An 18,393-nucleotide genomic window follows, 5' to 3' on the forward strand; every position below is an offset into this window, starting at 1 on the left:
TTTCCAAGAATGTGTTAGTACTTTTGCTACAACAAATAGAATTGTTTTAACTGCTTTATAATTTTATATATATAGTGTTATACCCACATGTGTTTTTGCCATTATTTCTGCATTTGGGTTTATATTTTAAATTTTCTAATATAATTTTTCAACTAAGTAAAATAATCAAAATTTAAAGTTGAAACCATATAAAATGGCATTTGGTGACAAATTTCGCTGCAATCTCTACCCCCTAGTCACCAGCTTCCTCTGATCAGAACTAACCATTGTACTAGTTTCTCACCTAGATCCTTCCAGAAATAGATTCTGCATGCAGAAGCATTACTATGTTCATAATAAATAGAATATTAGGCAACTTTTAAAATGAATAAAGCTGTTCTATATGTGCTGATAAAAAACTCTTTATATATTAATATACCATATTTTTTATTTCATTTTCTGTTGGTGGGGTTGGTACTTGTTTCTATTTTATAATAAATGCTACAGTGCACATCCATAAATATGTTATATCTTATACATGTTTGAGAGGTTCTCTGCATTATAAAACTGAAGTAGAAGTAGTAAGTTAACAGGTAATCTTATCTTCAATGTTAATATTTTTTGCTAACTTACTCTCCAAAGTGATTTGTATGAGCAATGCAGGAGAGGTCTGATTTTTCTACATCCTTGCCTTATTATTGTCAGATTTCAATATTTTGTCTTATTTATTTAATTAATTTATTTTTTAAAAAAGATTTTATTTATTTATTTATTTGACAGATGCAGCGAGACAGGGAACACAAGCAGGGGGAGCGGGAGAGGGAGAATTAGGCTTCCTGCTGAGCAGGGAGCCCCATGCAGGTCTTGATCCCAGGAGCCAGGGATCATGACCTGAGCTGAAGGCAGAGGCTTAATGACTGACCCACCCAGGCAGCTCACATTTTGTCTTGTTTAATGGATAAGAACTTATATCTTTAAAGATTTTTAATTATTTATTTGAGAGAGGGAGTGAGCATGAGTGAGCATGAGTGGGGGGAGGGGCATAGGGAGAAGCAGTCTCCCTGCTGAACAGGGAGCCTCACATGGGGCTGGATCCCAGGACCCTGATATCATGACCTGAGACGAAGGCAGACACTTACTGACTGAGCCACCTGGGAGCCCCTGAGAAATCATATCTTTTTGCGGGTTTTCACCCAGGGAATGTTGCCGCCGCACGAAAATCGCACGGAAAAGACGGGGCCACACGGGGCACTGGTGCAGTAGAGCGTTCCGGGAGCAGAGTCTTTAATTTGGCCATTTGGATCTTCTCTTTTTCTGAATTGTCAATTCATATCATTTGCCCATTTTTCTTGGGTTGTCTTTCTTTTTGGTTTATATGCCTTTAAACTATATTTTGGATTTTAATTATTTTTCTCGTATGCAGAGCAAATATTTTCTTTCCTGAGAATGTGGTCTATGATAGAATTGTCTCTTTTTGTGGTGTTTTTGTTCAGAAGTTTTAAATCTTAAGGTAGTCATATTGTCAGTGGTTTTTTATTTTATGATTTCACTTTTTGTGTCATTGTTTGCTAAGTCTTCTCATTGTTAATATCAAAAGATATTTTCCTACATATGTGTTTAGGTATAGTCTACTTGAAATTGATTTCTTTTGTATGATATGAGATAGAAATCTAATTTTTTTCATGTAGGTGGCCAATTCTCAAGTATAATTCATTGCATAATCTATTATTTCCATAAAGATGTATGACATCTTTATAATAACTTTTCATGTACATAGGGTCCTTTTTTAGGCTCTTTATTCTGTTCCATTGATCTGATTGCATGTGTTTGTGTCAGTACCATGGTATCTTAATTAGTCTTGCTTTATATTAATTTTTTATAAGTCATTGTAATGTTTTGTTTCATTCTATCAGCTAGTATGTCCCCTTAATAAGTAATGTTTATAACTCTCTTTGGAACCATTGACCTTCTTCAGAAATCTTTATGTGTAAAAAAACGTATATTTACATTGCAAATTTGATAGAGGAAAAACCAAACATATAATTAAACTTACTCCTAAACTTAAAATTTTGTCTGCTGCTTCAGTTATAATGCAAAAGCTACCAGAACCTATATCAGAGGTTGCTACAAATATGCTGGATACTTTTTACTAACTATGTATTTTTTAAGTCAACTTTATTAAAATATAGCTTGTAGTAAAATGAACCCATTTTTTCAATGAGTTTTGACAAATATATACCTTACATAACCAATCCCATAATGGAGATATAGAACATTTTTATCTTCCCCCAAAGTGCCCTTATAACCTTTGCATTCGTTCATCATCCATTCTTTCACTAACCCCTAATGCTCCCTCCTGCTTCAGACATTCACTGATCTGCTTTCTTTAACTGTAAATTAGTTTTGACTATTCTAGAATGTCATGTAAATGAAATATACATACTGGGTATTATGAATAATGCTGCTTTGGATGATTGTGTTCAAGTTTGTTTGTGAACATTCACCCAATACACAGGAATGGAACTGATGGGTTTTATGAGGAGTTTGTTTAGCTTCTAAGAAACTGCCAAACGTTTTTCAAGGGGGTTGTGCTGTCTTATATTCCCATCAGTGGTGTGTGCCAGTTCTGGTTGCTTCATAGCTTACCAATTTTTAGCCATTTTGGTATGTGAATGTTAGTATCTAATTAGATTTTAAATTTGCATTTTCTTAATGATTAATGAGATTGAGCATCTTATCATTGATTGAGCTTATATTCTTTTTTTTTTTTTAAAGATTTTATTTATTTATCTGACAGAGAGAAACCACAAGTACACTGAGAGGCAGGCAGAGAGAGAGAGAAGGAAGCAGGCTCCCTGCTGAGCAGGGAGCCCAATGCGGGACTCGATCCCAGGACCCTGAGATCATGACCTGAGCCGAAGGCAGCGGCTTAACCCACTGAGCCACCCAGGCGCCCCAATTGATTGAGCTTATATTCTATTTGTATTTTTCTTTTTTCCTTTTTTTGTGAAGTGTCTTAAAATATTTTGCATATTTTTGATATTTGGGTTGTTTACTTTGGGTTATTTGATTTTGGGTTTTTTGGGTTCATTGAATTGTGAGAGTACTGAAAATCAGTATACATGTGTGAGTTTATTTCTAAACTCAATTATGCTTTATTGATTTATGTCTTTTCCCCCCAACTTTATTGAGATACAGTTCACATGTAACTAAGATGTACAGTGTGATGACTTGATAAGTTTATATGTTGCAAAATGTTTACCACAATGGATTTAGTTAAAGTATTCTTCATTTCACATAATTACCTTTGTTGTTACGGCAAGAGCATTTAAGATTTTTTTCCTAGCAATTTTCAGTTAAACAATACAGTATTGTTAACTATATTCACCATACTACATAAGTCTCCTATATGTCCATCTTTTGTCAACATCACATTTTACAGACTGCTGTAGCTTTATGATGTCTTAATATAAGATAGTGAACATTCACTAACTTTAGTTTTTTTTCCTAATTTTTCTCAGCTGTCTAGGTCTTTTGTATTTCCATATAAATTTTAAATGAGCTTGTCAATTTCTACAAAAAGTCTACTGGAATTTTGAGTCTAAAGATTAATTTGAGAAGAATCAGTATCTTAAAGATACTGAGTCTTCTGATTCATGAACACAGCATATCTTTTCATTTTTTTGTATTTTCTAGCATAGGGGTCTTGAACATCTTTTGTCAAATTTATAAGCAGTTCATATTTTTTGATACTATTGTAAGTGGTATGTTTTGTAAATTTCAAATTCCACATGGTGGCTGGTAGGATACAGAAATAGTATTGGCTTTTGTATATTAATTTTGTTAAATTCACTTTTAGATCTGATGGTTTTTTTGGTAGAATCTCTCCTCCCATTCATGTTCTATTATAGGAATAATTTTTCTGTAGCTTGTACTATAAATACATAATGCATTGTTATTTTTGCTTTCACACATTATCTTTTAAAATAGCTTAAGAAATAGAATGAGTTTTATTTTACCTTTGTTTACTAGTGCTCTTAACTTCTTTGTATAAATCCATGTTTCTGTTTGATATTATCTTCCCTCTTCTGAATAACTTCTTTTAACCTCTGTTTTTTTATTACTACCTCATAAAAAATACTTGAAAACTTTGACTTAAAACAATAACTTCTTACTCTCTTTCATGGCTCTCTGTGTTGACTAAGCTCAGCTGGCCTTTTTCTAAGTTCAGTAATGTGGTTGCAGTCAGGTAGCATCTAGGATTGTAGTCATTTAAAGTCTTGACTTGATGGCCAGATGTCTTACTTATATGGCTGGCAGTTGATGCTGACTGTTGGCTTAGGATTTAGCTGCTTCAGCGGAATGGAAGGAACACCTAACACCTACAAATGATCTTTCCAAGTGGCCTGCGCTTTTAACAGCTTCATGTCTGGATTCCATGACTAATGTTCTAAAAGATAAAAGGTGGAAGCTGTGAGATTTTTAAGGCCTGGAGATCAGTTAAGTGTCATGTCTGCCATATTAGATCAGTCTGAGCAGTCACAGAACTTGCTCAGATTCAAGGGGAGGAGATAAAGAATTTACCTGTTGATGGGGGAGGAATGTCAAGATTTAGTAGCCATCTTTTCATTTAAGAGTAATTTGAGGGGTACCTGGGTGGCTCAGTTGGTTAAGCATCTGACTCTTGATTTTGGCTCAGATTGTGATTTCAGTATCCTGAGATATAGGCCCCTGTTGGATTTTGTGCTCAGCAGAGTTGGCTTGAGATTCTTTCCCTCTTCCTGTGCTCTCCTCAACCACTGCTCATGCTCTCTCTCTTTTTAAAATAAATAAGTAAAATCTTTTAAAAAACCTGAAAATAACCCCAGTAATTTGAATTTTCCTTCTGTATTACCATTTCCTGGCCATTCCTTATTACAAGCTTTTCCCCCCCATTGTTTTATAGGAACTCTTGTATACTACATAAATTAACTCTCAGTGAGTTAGTTTTTTTCCTGTTTAACTTTTATTCTAGGAGTGCAGTTTGAGATGCATTTACCTCTTCTTATTCTCCTTTGTTGTCTCAGTGGTGTACATTTGTTTAAGATGAGTTAGAGGAGCTAGAAACATTTTTGCTCTAAATATGAAAAAGCTAAACAGAATATTGGGTAATGTACCATAAATGGCAAAGAGCCTTGACTTGGAAAAAAAAAAAAAAAAAAAAAAAAGACCTGGTGTTTATTTTGCTTTACTCAAGCCTATTCAGTTTTCCATTTCCTAAACAAGCCATATTACCCCATGCTTCCCAACAGAAAGCTGTTCTTTCCTTCCATAAACATTCATTTTTCACTAGTCAAGCCAGTCTAATTACCACTCATCCTCCAAGCATCTTATAAAGCCCTTCCCGACATTTTTAAAAGAGATTTTACTATTTGACGGAGAAAGAGGCAGTGAAAGAGGGAATAAGCAAGGGGAGTGGGAGAGGGAGAAATAGCCTTCCTCCTGAGAGGGAGCCCTACTCATTGCAGGGCTCAGATCTTAGGGCCCTGAGATCCTGACCCAAGCCAAAGGCAGATGCTTAACAAATGAGCCACCCAAGTGCCCCTTTCCTGACATTTTAAAGCCAAGTTTGATATTCCTACTCATTTCTTCCATCACACTCTCTGCATATTTTTATTATAGAGTTCTCAAGTTTTGTTCATTATGTAAGATTGTAAAATTTGTAAGATTATTATTTTATTGTAAGATTATAATTGAAAAATTATAAAATTTTAGTAGATGTACTCTCTTACATGCTATGGAAGATTTGAAATAATCACTATTTTGAGTTGCTAATATATGCAGAAATGACAGTACAGTTTTTTCCAGATTTCTTGAGGTGTGATTGACAAAAACTGAATATATTTAGGTTATATAACATGATTTCTTGTAAAGGTATAAAACCTGATGATTTAATGCATGTATACATTTTGATGTGATTATAGCAATCAAGTTAATTAACACATTCATCACCTCACATAGTTACCAAGTTTTTATGTGTATATATAGGGGGGAACACTTAAGATCTATTCTAGTAGCAAATTTCAAGTATATAATATAGTATTATTAATTATAACCACCGTGCTGTATATTAGGTCTCTAGAACTTATTTATTTTTTAATAGAAAATTTGTATTCTTTGACCAGCATCTCCCCATTCCCCTATCCTTAGCCTCTGGCAAGCACCATTTTGTTTTCTAATTTTATGAGTTTGACTTTTTACCATTTCACATATAAGTGAGATCACACAGCATTTGTCTTTGTGTCTGGTTTATTTCACTTAATATAATATCTTCCAGGTTGTAACATATAGCAGAATTTTCTTCTCGTTTTATGGTTGAGTAATAATATTCTATTTACATATTTTTCATCCATCTATCTATCTAATGTATCTACCACATTTCCTTATCCGTTCATCTGTTGATATGTATATAGGTTATGTCCTTATTTTGGCTATTATGAATAATGCTGCAGTAGATGAATGGGAATGCACAGTCTTTTTTTTTTAATATATATATATATTTTTAAGATTCCATTTATTTATTTGACAGAGAGAGATCACAAGTAGGCAGAGAGGCAGGCAGAGAGAGAGGAGGAAGCAGGCACCCTGCTGAGCAGAGAGCCCGATGTGGGACTTGATCCCAGGACCCTGAGACCATGACCTGAGCCGAAGGCAGCGGCTTAACCCACTGAGCCACCCAGGCGCCCCGGGAATGCACAGTCTTGAAGATTGTGCTTTTGTTTCCTCTGGATATATACCGAGAAGTGGGATTGCTGGATCCTTCAGTAGTTCTATTTTTTATTTTTTGAGGAACTTCCATACTGTTTTCTAAAATGGCTCAACCAGTTTACATTTCCAGCAGTGTTGTACAAGAATTCCCTTTCCCCCCATTCTTACCAATACTTCTCTCTTTTTGATAACAGCCTTCCTAACAGATTGGTATCTCATTATAGTTTTGATTTGCATTACCTTGATGATTTACAAATGTCAAGCATCTTTTCATGTACCTCTTGGCGATTTGTATGTTTTCTTTGGAAAAATGTTTATTCGGGTCCTCTGCCTATTTTAAAATCAGATTATTATTATTATTTTGCTTTTGTGTTATATGAGATCTTTATATATTGTGGATATTCATCTCTTATTAGAAATATGGTTGACAAATATTTTCTCCGGTTCAGTAGGTTGCCATTTCATTTGGTTGGTTGCTTCTTTTGCTGTACAGAAACTTTTTAGTTTGATGTAGTCCAGCTTAATTATTTTTGCTTTTGTTGCTTGTGCTTTTGATGTCATATCCAAAAAATCATTGCCAAGACCAGTGTCAAGGAGCTTTTTCCATGTTTTCTTCTGTGGTTTTTATGGTCTTGTATTTGTTTTTGATCCATTTTCAGTTTGTTTTTGTGTGTAGTATAAGATAAGGATACAATTTCTTTTGCTCATGAATATCCACTTTTCTCACCACTAATTTTTTTATTTTTAAAGATTTTATTTACTTATTTGAGAGAGAGAGTGCAAGTGAGAGAGCACAAGCAGGTGGAGCAGCAGAGGGAGAGGGAGAAGCAGACTCCTCACTGAGCAAGGAGGCTGATGTGGGGCTCGATCCCAAGACCCCAGGATTATGATCTGAACTGAAGGCAGCTGCTTAACAGACTGCACCACCCAGATGCCACTCAACACTATTTTTTGAAGAGATTATCCTTTCTCCTTTTGTATTCTTTGTTCTCTTGTCAAAGATTAGTTGAGTATATGTGTGGGTTTATTTCTGGGTTGTCTGTTTTGTTCCACAGATTTATGTGTCTTTTTTTTTTTTTTTTAAAGATTTTATTTATTTATTTGACAGAGAGAAATCACAAGTAGATGGAGAGGCAGGCAGAGAGAGAGATAGAGAGAGGGAAGCAGGCTCCCTGCCAAGCAGAGAGCCCGATGCGGGACTCAATCCCAGGACCCTGAGATCATGACCTGAGCTGAAGGCAGCGGCTTAACCCACTGAGCCACCAAGGCGCCCCTCTTTTTTTTTTTTTTTTTAAAGCTTTTATTTTGGGGATGCCTGGGTGGCTCAGTGGGTTTAAGCCTCTGCCTTTGGCTCAGGTTGTGATCCCAGGGTCCTGGAATTGAGCCCCACATCAGGCTCTCTGCTCTGCTTGGCGGGGAGCCTGCTTGCTCCCCTCTCTCTGCCTGTCTCTCTGCCTACTTGTGATCTCTGTCAAATAAATAAATAAAACCTTTAAAACAAATAAAAGCTTTTATTTTTACATAATCTTTACACTGAACGTGTGGCTCAAACTTAAAACTGTGACATCAGGCCAGGTGTCCCATTATGTCTTTTTATGACAGTATTACAGTGTTTTGATTATTATAGCTTTGTAATATAGTTTTAAATCAGGAAGTGCAGTGCCTCCAGCTTTGTTCTTACTCAAGATTACTTTGGCTACCCATGGTCTTTTGTTTTTCCATATGAATTTTAGGACTGCTTTACCTGTAAAAAATGCTACTAGAATTTTGAAAGGGATTGCATTTAGATAGTAAAGACATTTTAACAATATTCTTTCAATTTATGAACATAGCATATCTTTCCATTTATTTATGTCATCTTGAATGTTTTTAGTGTCATAATTTTCCTTGTACAAATATTTCACCACCTTGGTTAAATTTATTCCTAAGTATTTTCTTCTTATATTTATTTATTTATGAATATGTTTATTTTTTAAAATTTTTTTCTTTTAGATACAGATTACAATTTACTTTTGAATTTGATTTTAGGTCTTGCATTTTCATGTTAGTGAAGTGTGCCTTTGCTAAAATTTTCAAATTTAAAATATTATTTTTTAAAAAGGACCATATGGTAGTTCATGTTGTTTATTAAGTCTAACAGGAAGATCTAACAGGATCTTCTAACAGGAAAATCTAACAGGAAGAAAATTAAAGATTTTGGAGAAAATCTTTGACACTTTCATATTTTCCTACCTCTAATTAAAAATAAAGATTTTGTTAAAATTTGATTTGTTTTCTGGTAACTTATTTTGATGACTCAATATTGTAGAGTCCTATTACTCTTCATGTGTCATAGGGCTAGATAACTAATCTTCCTGACTTCTTGCAGAGTTACCTTGGTAGAATTTGCAGATGTTTAAGGAATGGGCTACAGCTTGCTACTATGGTGATTGATAGAAGAGAGATGTTCATTTTTCAGGATAGATGTCTTCCAGTAAACCTACCTTAATGAATTACCATGGTTCAGAGTATGGCCTACTGTTTGCAAACTGATTTTTGTCAGTGTAAGAGAATTATCTTAAGAATAGATTGTATTGACCAAATTTGTGAAACTGATTTATAAAATCAGAAAAAAGATTATTTTATCATGAGAAATCTTACTGTCTTGTGCTGGATATTTTCTTATTGGTTCTACTAGTTTATTATATATGTTAGGGAGATTTATGAGAAGCTAAATTATAATCAGGGTATTTCTTAGTAAGCATGGAATGAAGGGTTAGTTAAAAAATCAGGACAAAATTGTTAAAGATATATGTGAATATATTTTGAAAGATTTTTTTTGCTTATTTTTAATAAGCTTTTTATAAGATTGCTTATCCTTTAGGCCAGAAATATGTCTTGACTAATACTTTGTTAAGGAAAATAGTTTTGGAATGGGAAAAAAAAGTTATATAAAATTTTTAAGCCATAGTTATAAAGTACATTTTCTTTTCTTTTAATAGTGTAAGACGAATGGAATGCAAGCCTTTTCTCAAGGTCATAATGAACAACAGCAACATCAGTCTCCAGTTAAAAAAGGTAAATTTTTACCATAATTCCTAAATTTCATAAGGAAATCTTAGCATTCCTGTTAATAGTTGCCTAACTATAAGAAATTTTATTATATTTTTGGGTTGATTGCAGTCTATATTAGAAATGCTATATAGGTTTGACTGCTTTATGGGAGAGACTATCGTAACAAGTCTTAAACAAGACAGAATCTTGTTTTTGTATTTTTTTTTCTATAATAGCTCATAATTGAGCTGGTGTATTCATTCTGCTCTGGTGAATTGTTACTGGACTCAATCTCATTGCTTTGCCATCTTTAATGTGTGGCTCTCTCTTCATTGCCCAAGATGAATGCCTTTCCTCCAGCCACCATATTCCCTGTCTAGCCATCAGGAAAGAGGTAAAAGGAGAGGTAGTTCTCCTTAAAAGTATGATCCATAAGCAGCATCTGTCACTTTAACGTAGTATCTCATTGGCCAGAGCTTAGTCATGCTGTACAAAGCAGACTGAAAAATGTAACCTTCAGCTGTGTAGCCCACTAATTCTGCTACTGAAGCAAAAGGGAAGAACTGCTCTTGGTTATAACCAGTAGTCTCTTCCCATTGACTACTTTCTAATAAAATAAAAATTATTTATTTATTTAGTTTCCAATTTTTTGTCAGTCTATATAATTTGAAAGTTATGAAAATATTAGCTTTTTCTTCTAGTATTTAACTCTATTGCTAAATAAAATGTTTCCAGTTTTTTTTTTTGTTTTTTGATATTGGCATTCTATTTTGCAGAATAAGAATTTAGGTCTTCCACATCAGTTTCCTCACTTCTTCACTCTTCTATCTTCCCTCCCTACCATATAGTTATTTCACAAGTTTCAGTTTTTTTTGTTTTTAAAGATTTTATTTATTTATTTGACAGAGAGAGATCACAAGTAGGCGGGGAAAGCAGGCTCTCGCTGAGCAGAGAGCCCAGTGCGGGGCTCGATCCCAGGACCCTGAGATCATGACCTGAGCTGAAGGCAGAGGCTTAACCCACTGAGCCACCCAGGCGCCCCTCAGTTTTTTTTTTTTTAAAGATTTTATTTATTTATTTGACAGAAATCAGAAGTAGGCAGAGAGGCAGGCACAGAGAGAGGGGGAGGCAGGTTCCCTGCCAAGCACAGACCGATGCCTGCGGGGCTGGATCCCAGGACCCTGGGATCATGACCCGAGCCGAAGGCAGAGGCTTTAACCCACTGAGCCACCCAGGCTCCCCACAAGTTTCAGTTTTAACTGACTTATCACTCTTTATATAAATACAGTTGCTTAGCCAAGAGGTGCATGTCTGTTTCATACAGTCCATCATTTTTCTTAGAGCTAATGTTTGCATTATTTTTCTATGCAACTGCTATTAACTTTTCCCTTTAAATGCTCCAAGAATGCAGTGACACTTAACCTGTAGTATTTTTCTTATGCACAAATATATCAGTTGGTATTTTTTTCCCCTTGAGGATACTTCTTTCAGAATCCTCCATTATCCTGTTCCAGTATGGACTGTTTACTCTTCAGTACTATTGTCCTGGAATGTTCTTTTACTCTTATCTTGGGATATCACATTGCGATTCTTTGGTTTCTTCTTTTAATTTTTATATATTTTAATTTTATTTTATTTTATTATTTTATTTTGTTTTGTTTTTATTTTTACTTTTATTTAAGAGAGAGAGCACATGGGAGCTCAATCTTAGGACCCTGAGATCATGACCTGAGTTGAAATCAAGAGTTGGCTGCTTCGGGTGCCTCAGTGGCTCAGTGGATATAAGCCCCTACCTTCAGTTCAGTTCATAATCCCAGGGTCTTGGGATCGAGCCCCGAATTAGGCTCTCTGCTCAGCAGGGAGGGAGCTTCTTCCCTTCCTCTCTCTCTGCCTGCCTCTTTGCCTACTTTTGATCTGTCTGTCAAATAAATAAATAATACCTTAAAAAAAAAAAAAGAGTTGGCTGCTTACCAACTGAGCCACCCAGGCACCTTTTCTATCTCCTTTTTAAATTGAACCATAAATCACCATATAAACCATTTTAAAATGTATAATTTGGTGGCTTTTAGTACTAAGTCGTATAAATATCACCACTATTTAGTTCCAGAACATTTTTATAATCCCAGAAGGAACCTCATACTCCTTCAGTAGTCATTTTTCCATTCTCCTCTTTGCCCCGCCACTGACAAACCCTAATCTACTTTTGGTCTTAATGGATATACTTATTCTGGGCATCTCTAATGGAGTTATATTATATGTGACCTTTTCTGTCTGGCTTCTTTCACTTAACATAAGATTTTCAAGGTTCATCCATGTATAGCATGTATTAGTACTCCATTCCTTTTCATGGCTAAATGATATTTTCTTATATTGATATGTCACATTTTGTTTAACTTTCAGTTGATGGATATTTGGGTTGTAAACTTTTAGTTATTATGAATAATGTTGCTTTGAATACTTGTGGACAGGTGTTTGTTTGAACACCTGTCTTCACTTTTCTTGGATATACACCTGGGAGTGGACTTGCCAGGTCATGTGGTAATTCTATGTTTAATTATTTGGGGAACTGCCAAACTGGTTTCCACAGTGGCTATACCATTTTACCTTCCCCGTAGCAATCTGTGAGGGTTCCATTGTCTTGATGTCTTTGTTAGGATCTTTAAAATTTTTTTATTTTTTTAAATTTTTAAAAAAGATTTTATTTGAGATAGCGAGCAAGCGAGAGAAAGAGCGCAAGTGTGCACCCATGAGCAAGAGAATGAGATCAGGAGCATGGGGAGGGCTGGAAGGTGAAAGAGGCAAACTCTCTGTGAAGCAGGGAGTCCCATGTGGGGCTCCATCCCAACACCCTGGGATCATGACCTGAGCCAAAGGCACACACTTAACTGAGTCACCCAGGTACCACTAGGATCTTTTTTCACTATGGTCATTTCAGTGGGTGTGAAGTGGTGACTTTTTATGATTTTGATTTATATTGCTCTAATGACTAATGATTTTGAGAGTCTTTTCATGTGCTTATTAGCCATTTGCATTTTTTCCTTTGGAAAAAGTTCTGTCCAAGTCCCTGATCATATTTTAATTGGGTTATTTTCTTTTTGTGATTGAGTTATGAGTTTTGGATACTAGAATTTCATCTATTTTCTCTCTGCCAATTCCCTCCCCCTGCCCACATGCTCACTTCTTTTCTTCCCTTACACACACACACACACACACACACACACACACACCTAGGTGTATATAAGGTATTTGAGAATATATCTCCTTTATCAGATGTATGATACTAGGCTTTTATCCAATATATTATTTATACATATTTTGTCTTATACTAGGGTTTTCACTTTTGATAGTTTACATATCTGTACAAATTAAAGAATTTGATAAAGTCTAGTTTTTTTTTTTTCTTTTGTTGCTCATAGTTTTGATGTCATTTCTAAGAAATCATTGCCAAATGTCAAGTCATGGAGATTTACCACTATGAGTTTTATAGTTCTAGCTCTTACATTTAGGTCTTTTTTTTTTTTTTTTCTATTTTAAAGTAGTTTTTGTATATAGTGTTAAGTATAAGCCCAAATTCAATTTTTTTTTTTTTTTTTTTTGCCTTGGATATCCAGTTGTCTCATCACCATTTGTTAGACTGTTTTTTCCTCCATTGGCACCTTTGTTGAAAATCATTTGAGCATAGGAGTATGTGTTTATTCCTCGACTTTCAATTTTGTTTCCTTGATCTATTTGTGCTATAAATAGTACCACATTGTTTTGCTTACTATAGCTTTATAATGTAAGTTTTGAAATTGGGAAGTATGAGCCTTTAACTTTGTTCTTTTTCAAGGTTGTTTTGGTTATTTGGGGTTTCTTGTAATTCCATGTGACTTTTAGAATTAGCTTTTCCATTTCTGCAAAAAAGACTCCTTTTCTTTCAAAAGGAATTTCGGTAGGGATGATAGTGAACTTGTAGATCACTTTGGGGGATTATAACAATATTAAAATTTTCAATCCATGAACATGGCGTATATTTACATTTACTTCAATCTCTGTTTTATCTGTGTCTTGGTTTTCAGTGTAAAAGTCTTGTACCTCTTCAGTTAAATTTACTCCTAATTATTCTTTGTCATACTAATGGAACTGATTTTTTTTCCTTTTCTGGGGGGGGGACTGTTTCTTTAATTTCCTTTTTTTTTTTTTGACTCTTATTCATTGATAATGTAGAAAATAAAGCTGATTTTGTATGGGGACATTACTTTGAGCTTAGAGAAATAAAAAGGATTTTAAGAAAATACTATGAACAGTTAAGGGTATACCAGCAAATTAGATGACCTAGGTACAATAGAAAAATTACTAAAAACATAGGAAATACCAAAACTTCCTTAAGATGAAATAGAATATCTAAATAAACACATAGAAAGGATGGAGATAGGAGATAAAAAAAATCTCCTAACAAAGAGAAGTCCAGGATTTGATGGCTCCACTGGTGAATTCTACCAAACATATAACAAAGAATTAACACTACTTGCTCAAATTCTTCCAAAAAATTGAAGAGGAACACTTCTCAGCTATCATTTTAGGCCAGTATTATTCTGCTACCAAAGCCAGACAAAGACATCCTGTGAAAAGAAAACTGTAATCCTTAGAATATAGGTGTAAAAATACCAGCAAACCAAACCTAGCAGCATAGTAAAAAGATGACATATAATGGCCATGTGGGATTAATCCCAAGAATGCAAGGGTGGCTCAACATGTGAAAATCAATTTGTATAATACACCACATTAACAGAATGCAGGGACAAAAAAAATACATCACCATCTCTATTGTTGCAGAAAAACCATTTTACAAAATCCGATACTCTCTCTTAATAAACACTCTCAGCAAGCAAGAAATAAAAGGGAATTTCCTCAACATAATAAAGGGTATATATGAAAAGCCCATAGCTAACATCGTAGTGGTAAAAGACTGCAAGTTTCCCCTACTAAGATCAAGAGCAAGTCAAGGATTGCCATTTTCACCATTTTCATTCAACATTATACTGGGAAGTGCTAGCCAGAGCAATTAGACAAGAAAAAGAAAAGACATTCAAATTGGAAAGGACAAAGTAAAGTTATCTTTATTCACAGATGACACAATCTTATACCTAGAAAATCCTAAAGTGTAGTACATGTGAAAAATTAGTAGAGCTAATAAATTAATTCAGTAAAGCTGTAGGATACAAAATCTTTGTTACTCATTATTTTAGTAATTTGAGCCTTTTTCTAGTTGATTTTTGTCAATTTTGATCCTTTTAAATAATCAACTTTGGTTTGTTGATTTATTGTTTTTCTGTCTATCTTTACTCTCTTTTATTATTTCATTTGTTCTGCTAGTTTTTTATTTGGTCTGCTTTTCTTTTTCTAGTTTCTTAATGTTTGATGTTAGGTATTGATTTGAGCTATTCTTTTTTAATATAGGCATTTGTAGTTATAAATTTTGCTCTAAGCACTGCTTTTTCTGTATCCTTTAAAGTTTGGTATGTTGTGTCTTTGTTTTCTTTTGTCTAAAAGTATTTCTTAGTCCTCTGTTATTTATTGTTTGATCCATTGGTTTGAGCATATATTTTTAACTTCCACATATTTGTGAATTTTCCAGTTTTACTTCTGTTATTGATTTCTACTCTCATTTCTTTATAGTCAGGTTGTTTTGTATGATACCATTGTTTTTTAAATTTATTAAGACTTGGTGCACCTGGGTGGCTTAGTGGGTTAAAGCCTCTTCCTTCGGCTCAGGTCATGATCCCAAGGTTCTGGGATTGAGACCCACATTGGGCTCTCTGCTCAGCGGGGGACCTGCTTCTCTCTCTCTCTGCCTACTTGTGATCTCTCTGTCAAATAAATAAATAAAATCTTAAAAAAAATAAATTTATTAAGACTTATTCTGTAGCCTCACACTTTCTGCATCCTGGAGAAAGTTTCATGTGTACTTCAGAAGAATGTACATTCTGGTATTTCTGAGTGAAGTGTTCTGTATTTGTTTGTTAGGTTTAGTTGGTTTATAATGTTGTTCATGCTCTGTTTATTTCCTTGTTGATCTGTCTAGTTTTTTTTGTTCATTATTGAAAGTGGGGTCCTTGGAATCTCCACCTGTTATTAAATTCTGTGTTTGCCTCCGATTCTGTCATTTTCTCTTCTGTTGTTAGGTAATTGATATTTTTATCATTGTATAATATTCTCCTTTATCTCTTTATCTCAAAAAATAATTTTTGCCTTAAAGTCTGTTTTTGTCTGTTGTTATAGCATACTCAATCCAGCTCTCTCTTAGTTATTGTCTGCATCAAACATCTTTTTATTCATTCATTTTTAACTTACTTTTGTGATTGGACTTAAAGTAAGTATCTTCAGACAGTATATAATTGGATCATATTTTTTTTTAAGATTTTATTTATTCATTTGACAGATAGAGATCACAAGTAGGCAGAGAGGCAGGCAGAGAGAGAGGTAGAAGCAGGCTTCCCGCTGAGCAGAGAGCCCGATGTGGGGCTCGATCCCAGGACCCTGAGATCATGACCTGAGCCGAAGGCAGAGGCTTTAACCCACTGAGCCACCCAGGCGTCCCTTGGATCATATTTTTAATCCATTCTACCAATCCCTGACTTTTAATTGGAGTGTTTATGACTGATATTTAATTGTAATTAATAGTAAAGAAGGACTAACTCCACCCATTTTCCATTTTGCTATTTGTCTTCTATGTCTTGTATCTTTTTTGTTTTTCATTTCCTCCATTAAAACCTTCTTTTGTGTTTAATAAATTCTTGTATCATTTTTATTTCCTTTTCATATCCCTTATTATATATTTTGAAGTTATTTTCCTAGTAGTTGTACTGGGGAATTATTTAATTTATAACAATCTAGTGTGAATTAATATCAATTTAGTTTCAATAGTATACAAAATTTTCCCCATGTAGTGTCATCCCACCTTATAATGCCATTGTCACAAATTCCATCTTCAAATGTTGTATAATGTATTAATCTAGATTTATAATTCTGTAATTTTATGTAGTTGTCTTTCAAGTCATATAGAAATAAAGAGGATTTACATCCAAAAATTCATTGATACTACTTTTTAACTTGCCAGTGTAGTTAGGTTTGCTGTTGTTTACTGCTTTTTTTTTTTTTTTCTTAAATGTCCGTATCCACATGCATCCTGCTATGCTAATGAAGCTTGTGTTCCCCCTGTGGTGGAGGTTTTTTTTTTTTAAGATTTTATTTATTTACTTGTCAGAGAGAGTGACCACAGGCAGACAGAAGGCAGGCAGAAGGCAGGCAGAGGCAGAGGGAGAAGCAGGCTCCCTGCTGAGCAAGGAGCCCAACGTGGGACTCGATCCCAGGACACTGGGGTCATGACCCGAGCCGAAGGCAAGGCAGCCGCTTAACCAACTGAGCCACCCAGGCATCCCTGTTGTTTACTTCTTGATGTGGAGTCTAGTTACTTTGTGCTTTCTTATTTTAGCTTAAAGGATTCCCTTTAGCACTTTTTCTAAGGCAAGAACTGTCTTGTAATGCTTATAATGCTTATAATGCTTATCAGTGTGAACCTCTTTGAGTGTATTCAGTTTGTAGTTCATTGAGCTTCTTTGTTGTGTCAGTGTATGTATTTCACCAAATTTAGGGAGTTTTCCGACATTATTTCGTAAAATATTTTTTGTCCTTTCTCTCTCAACCTCTCCTCCTATGACTCCCATTATGCATTTGTTGGTATTTTCGCTGTGCTTTGACAAATATCTTAGGTTCCATTTATTCTTCTTCATTTCTTTTTTCTTTCTACTTCTCAGACTGGGTAATGTCAGTTGACTTTATATTTGCTCACTCTGTCTTCTGCCTGCTCATATCTGCTATTGAACCATTCTAGTGGTTTTCACTTTGGTTATTGTACTTTTTTCCCCAGGATTTGTTTGGTTCCTTTTTATAATATTTTGTTTCTTTATTGATATTTTCTATTTGGCAAGACACTTTCTTATGGGGTTTCCTTTGGTTCTTTGAGCATACTTAAAATAGTTTAAAGTCTTTCTCTAGTAAATCCAATATCTCTGTATCCTCAGAGAAAGTTTCTATTAATTTCTTTTTTTCCTATGTATGGACCATACATTCTTCATTCATTGCATGCATTGTATTTTGTTGTTTTTGGAAACTGAGTGTTTTGAGTATAATGTATTAACTCTGGAATCAGATTTTCTCCCTTGTTGTAATTTTTGTTGTTTATCTGGTGACTTTTGTGAACTAATGTAAAGTCCATGTTTGTTATATGTGGCCACTCAAATCTCCATTGTGATATCTGCATGGTCACCTGCTGATTTGGCAGAATTCTCAATATCTAGAACCAAAAAATATACAAGGAAAAAGAACCCCCTCATCTTTGCATATGGCTTTCATATGCGTGTTGGGCTGTGCCTTTAGTAAATACTTGATCAGGCAGTTTACAGCTATTTTTTGACTTCTTGTTCCTGAGAAACTGGAAGGTTAGCTAGAGGTGACAGCTTAAGATCTTCTCAAGTCTCTCTATGAGCATGAGCCTAGCCTTTACATTACATGTAGCCTTTCAGATTTCTAGGAACATCTGAGTCTTTCTGTGCCCTTATTCCCCCAAGCATGTTTTACCCTAATCTTTATTCC

The 18,393-nt window shown here is 34.6% G+C and overlaps 1 protein-coding gene across 2 annotated transcripts in view; it reads left to right on the forward strand.

The window, feature by feature from the left end:
- Positions 1–18,393, forward strand: part of LOC309859010 (uncharacterized protein C8orf88) — a 40,783-nt gene that overhangs the window by 11,259 nt on the left and 11,131 nt on the right. For both annotated transcript variants that reach the window (XR_014308486.1, XM_082719417.1), the window contains one exon: positions 9,708–9,783. Coding sequence is in view for 1 of the 2 variants with exons in the window: in XM_082719417.1 (XP_082575543.1) it covers positions 9,708–9,783 (76 nt within the window). In the remaining variant the exon portion in view is untranslated. The remainder of the gene's footprint in view (positions 1–9,707; positions 9,784–18,393) is intronic.

This window comes from Mustela nivalis (genome assembly GCF_964662115.1).
Source record: "Mustela nivalis genome assembly, chromosome: 2".
NCBI lineage: Eukaryota > Metazoa > Chordata > Mammalia > Carnivora > Mustelidae > Mustela > Mustela nivalis.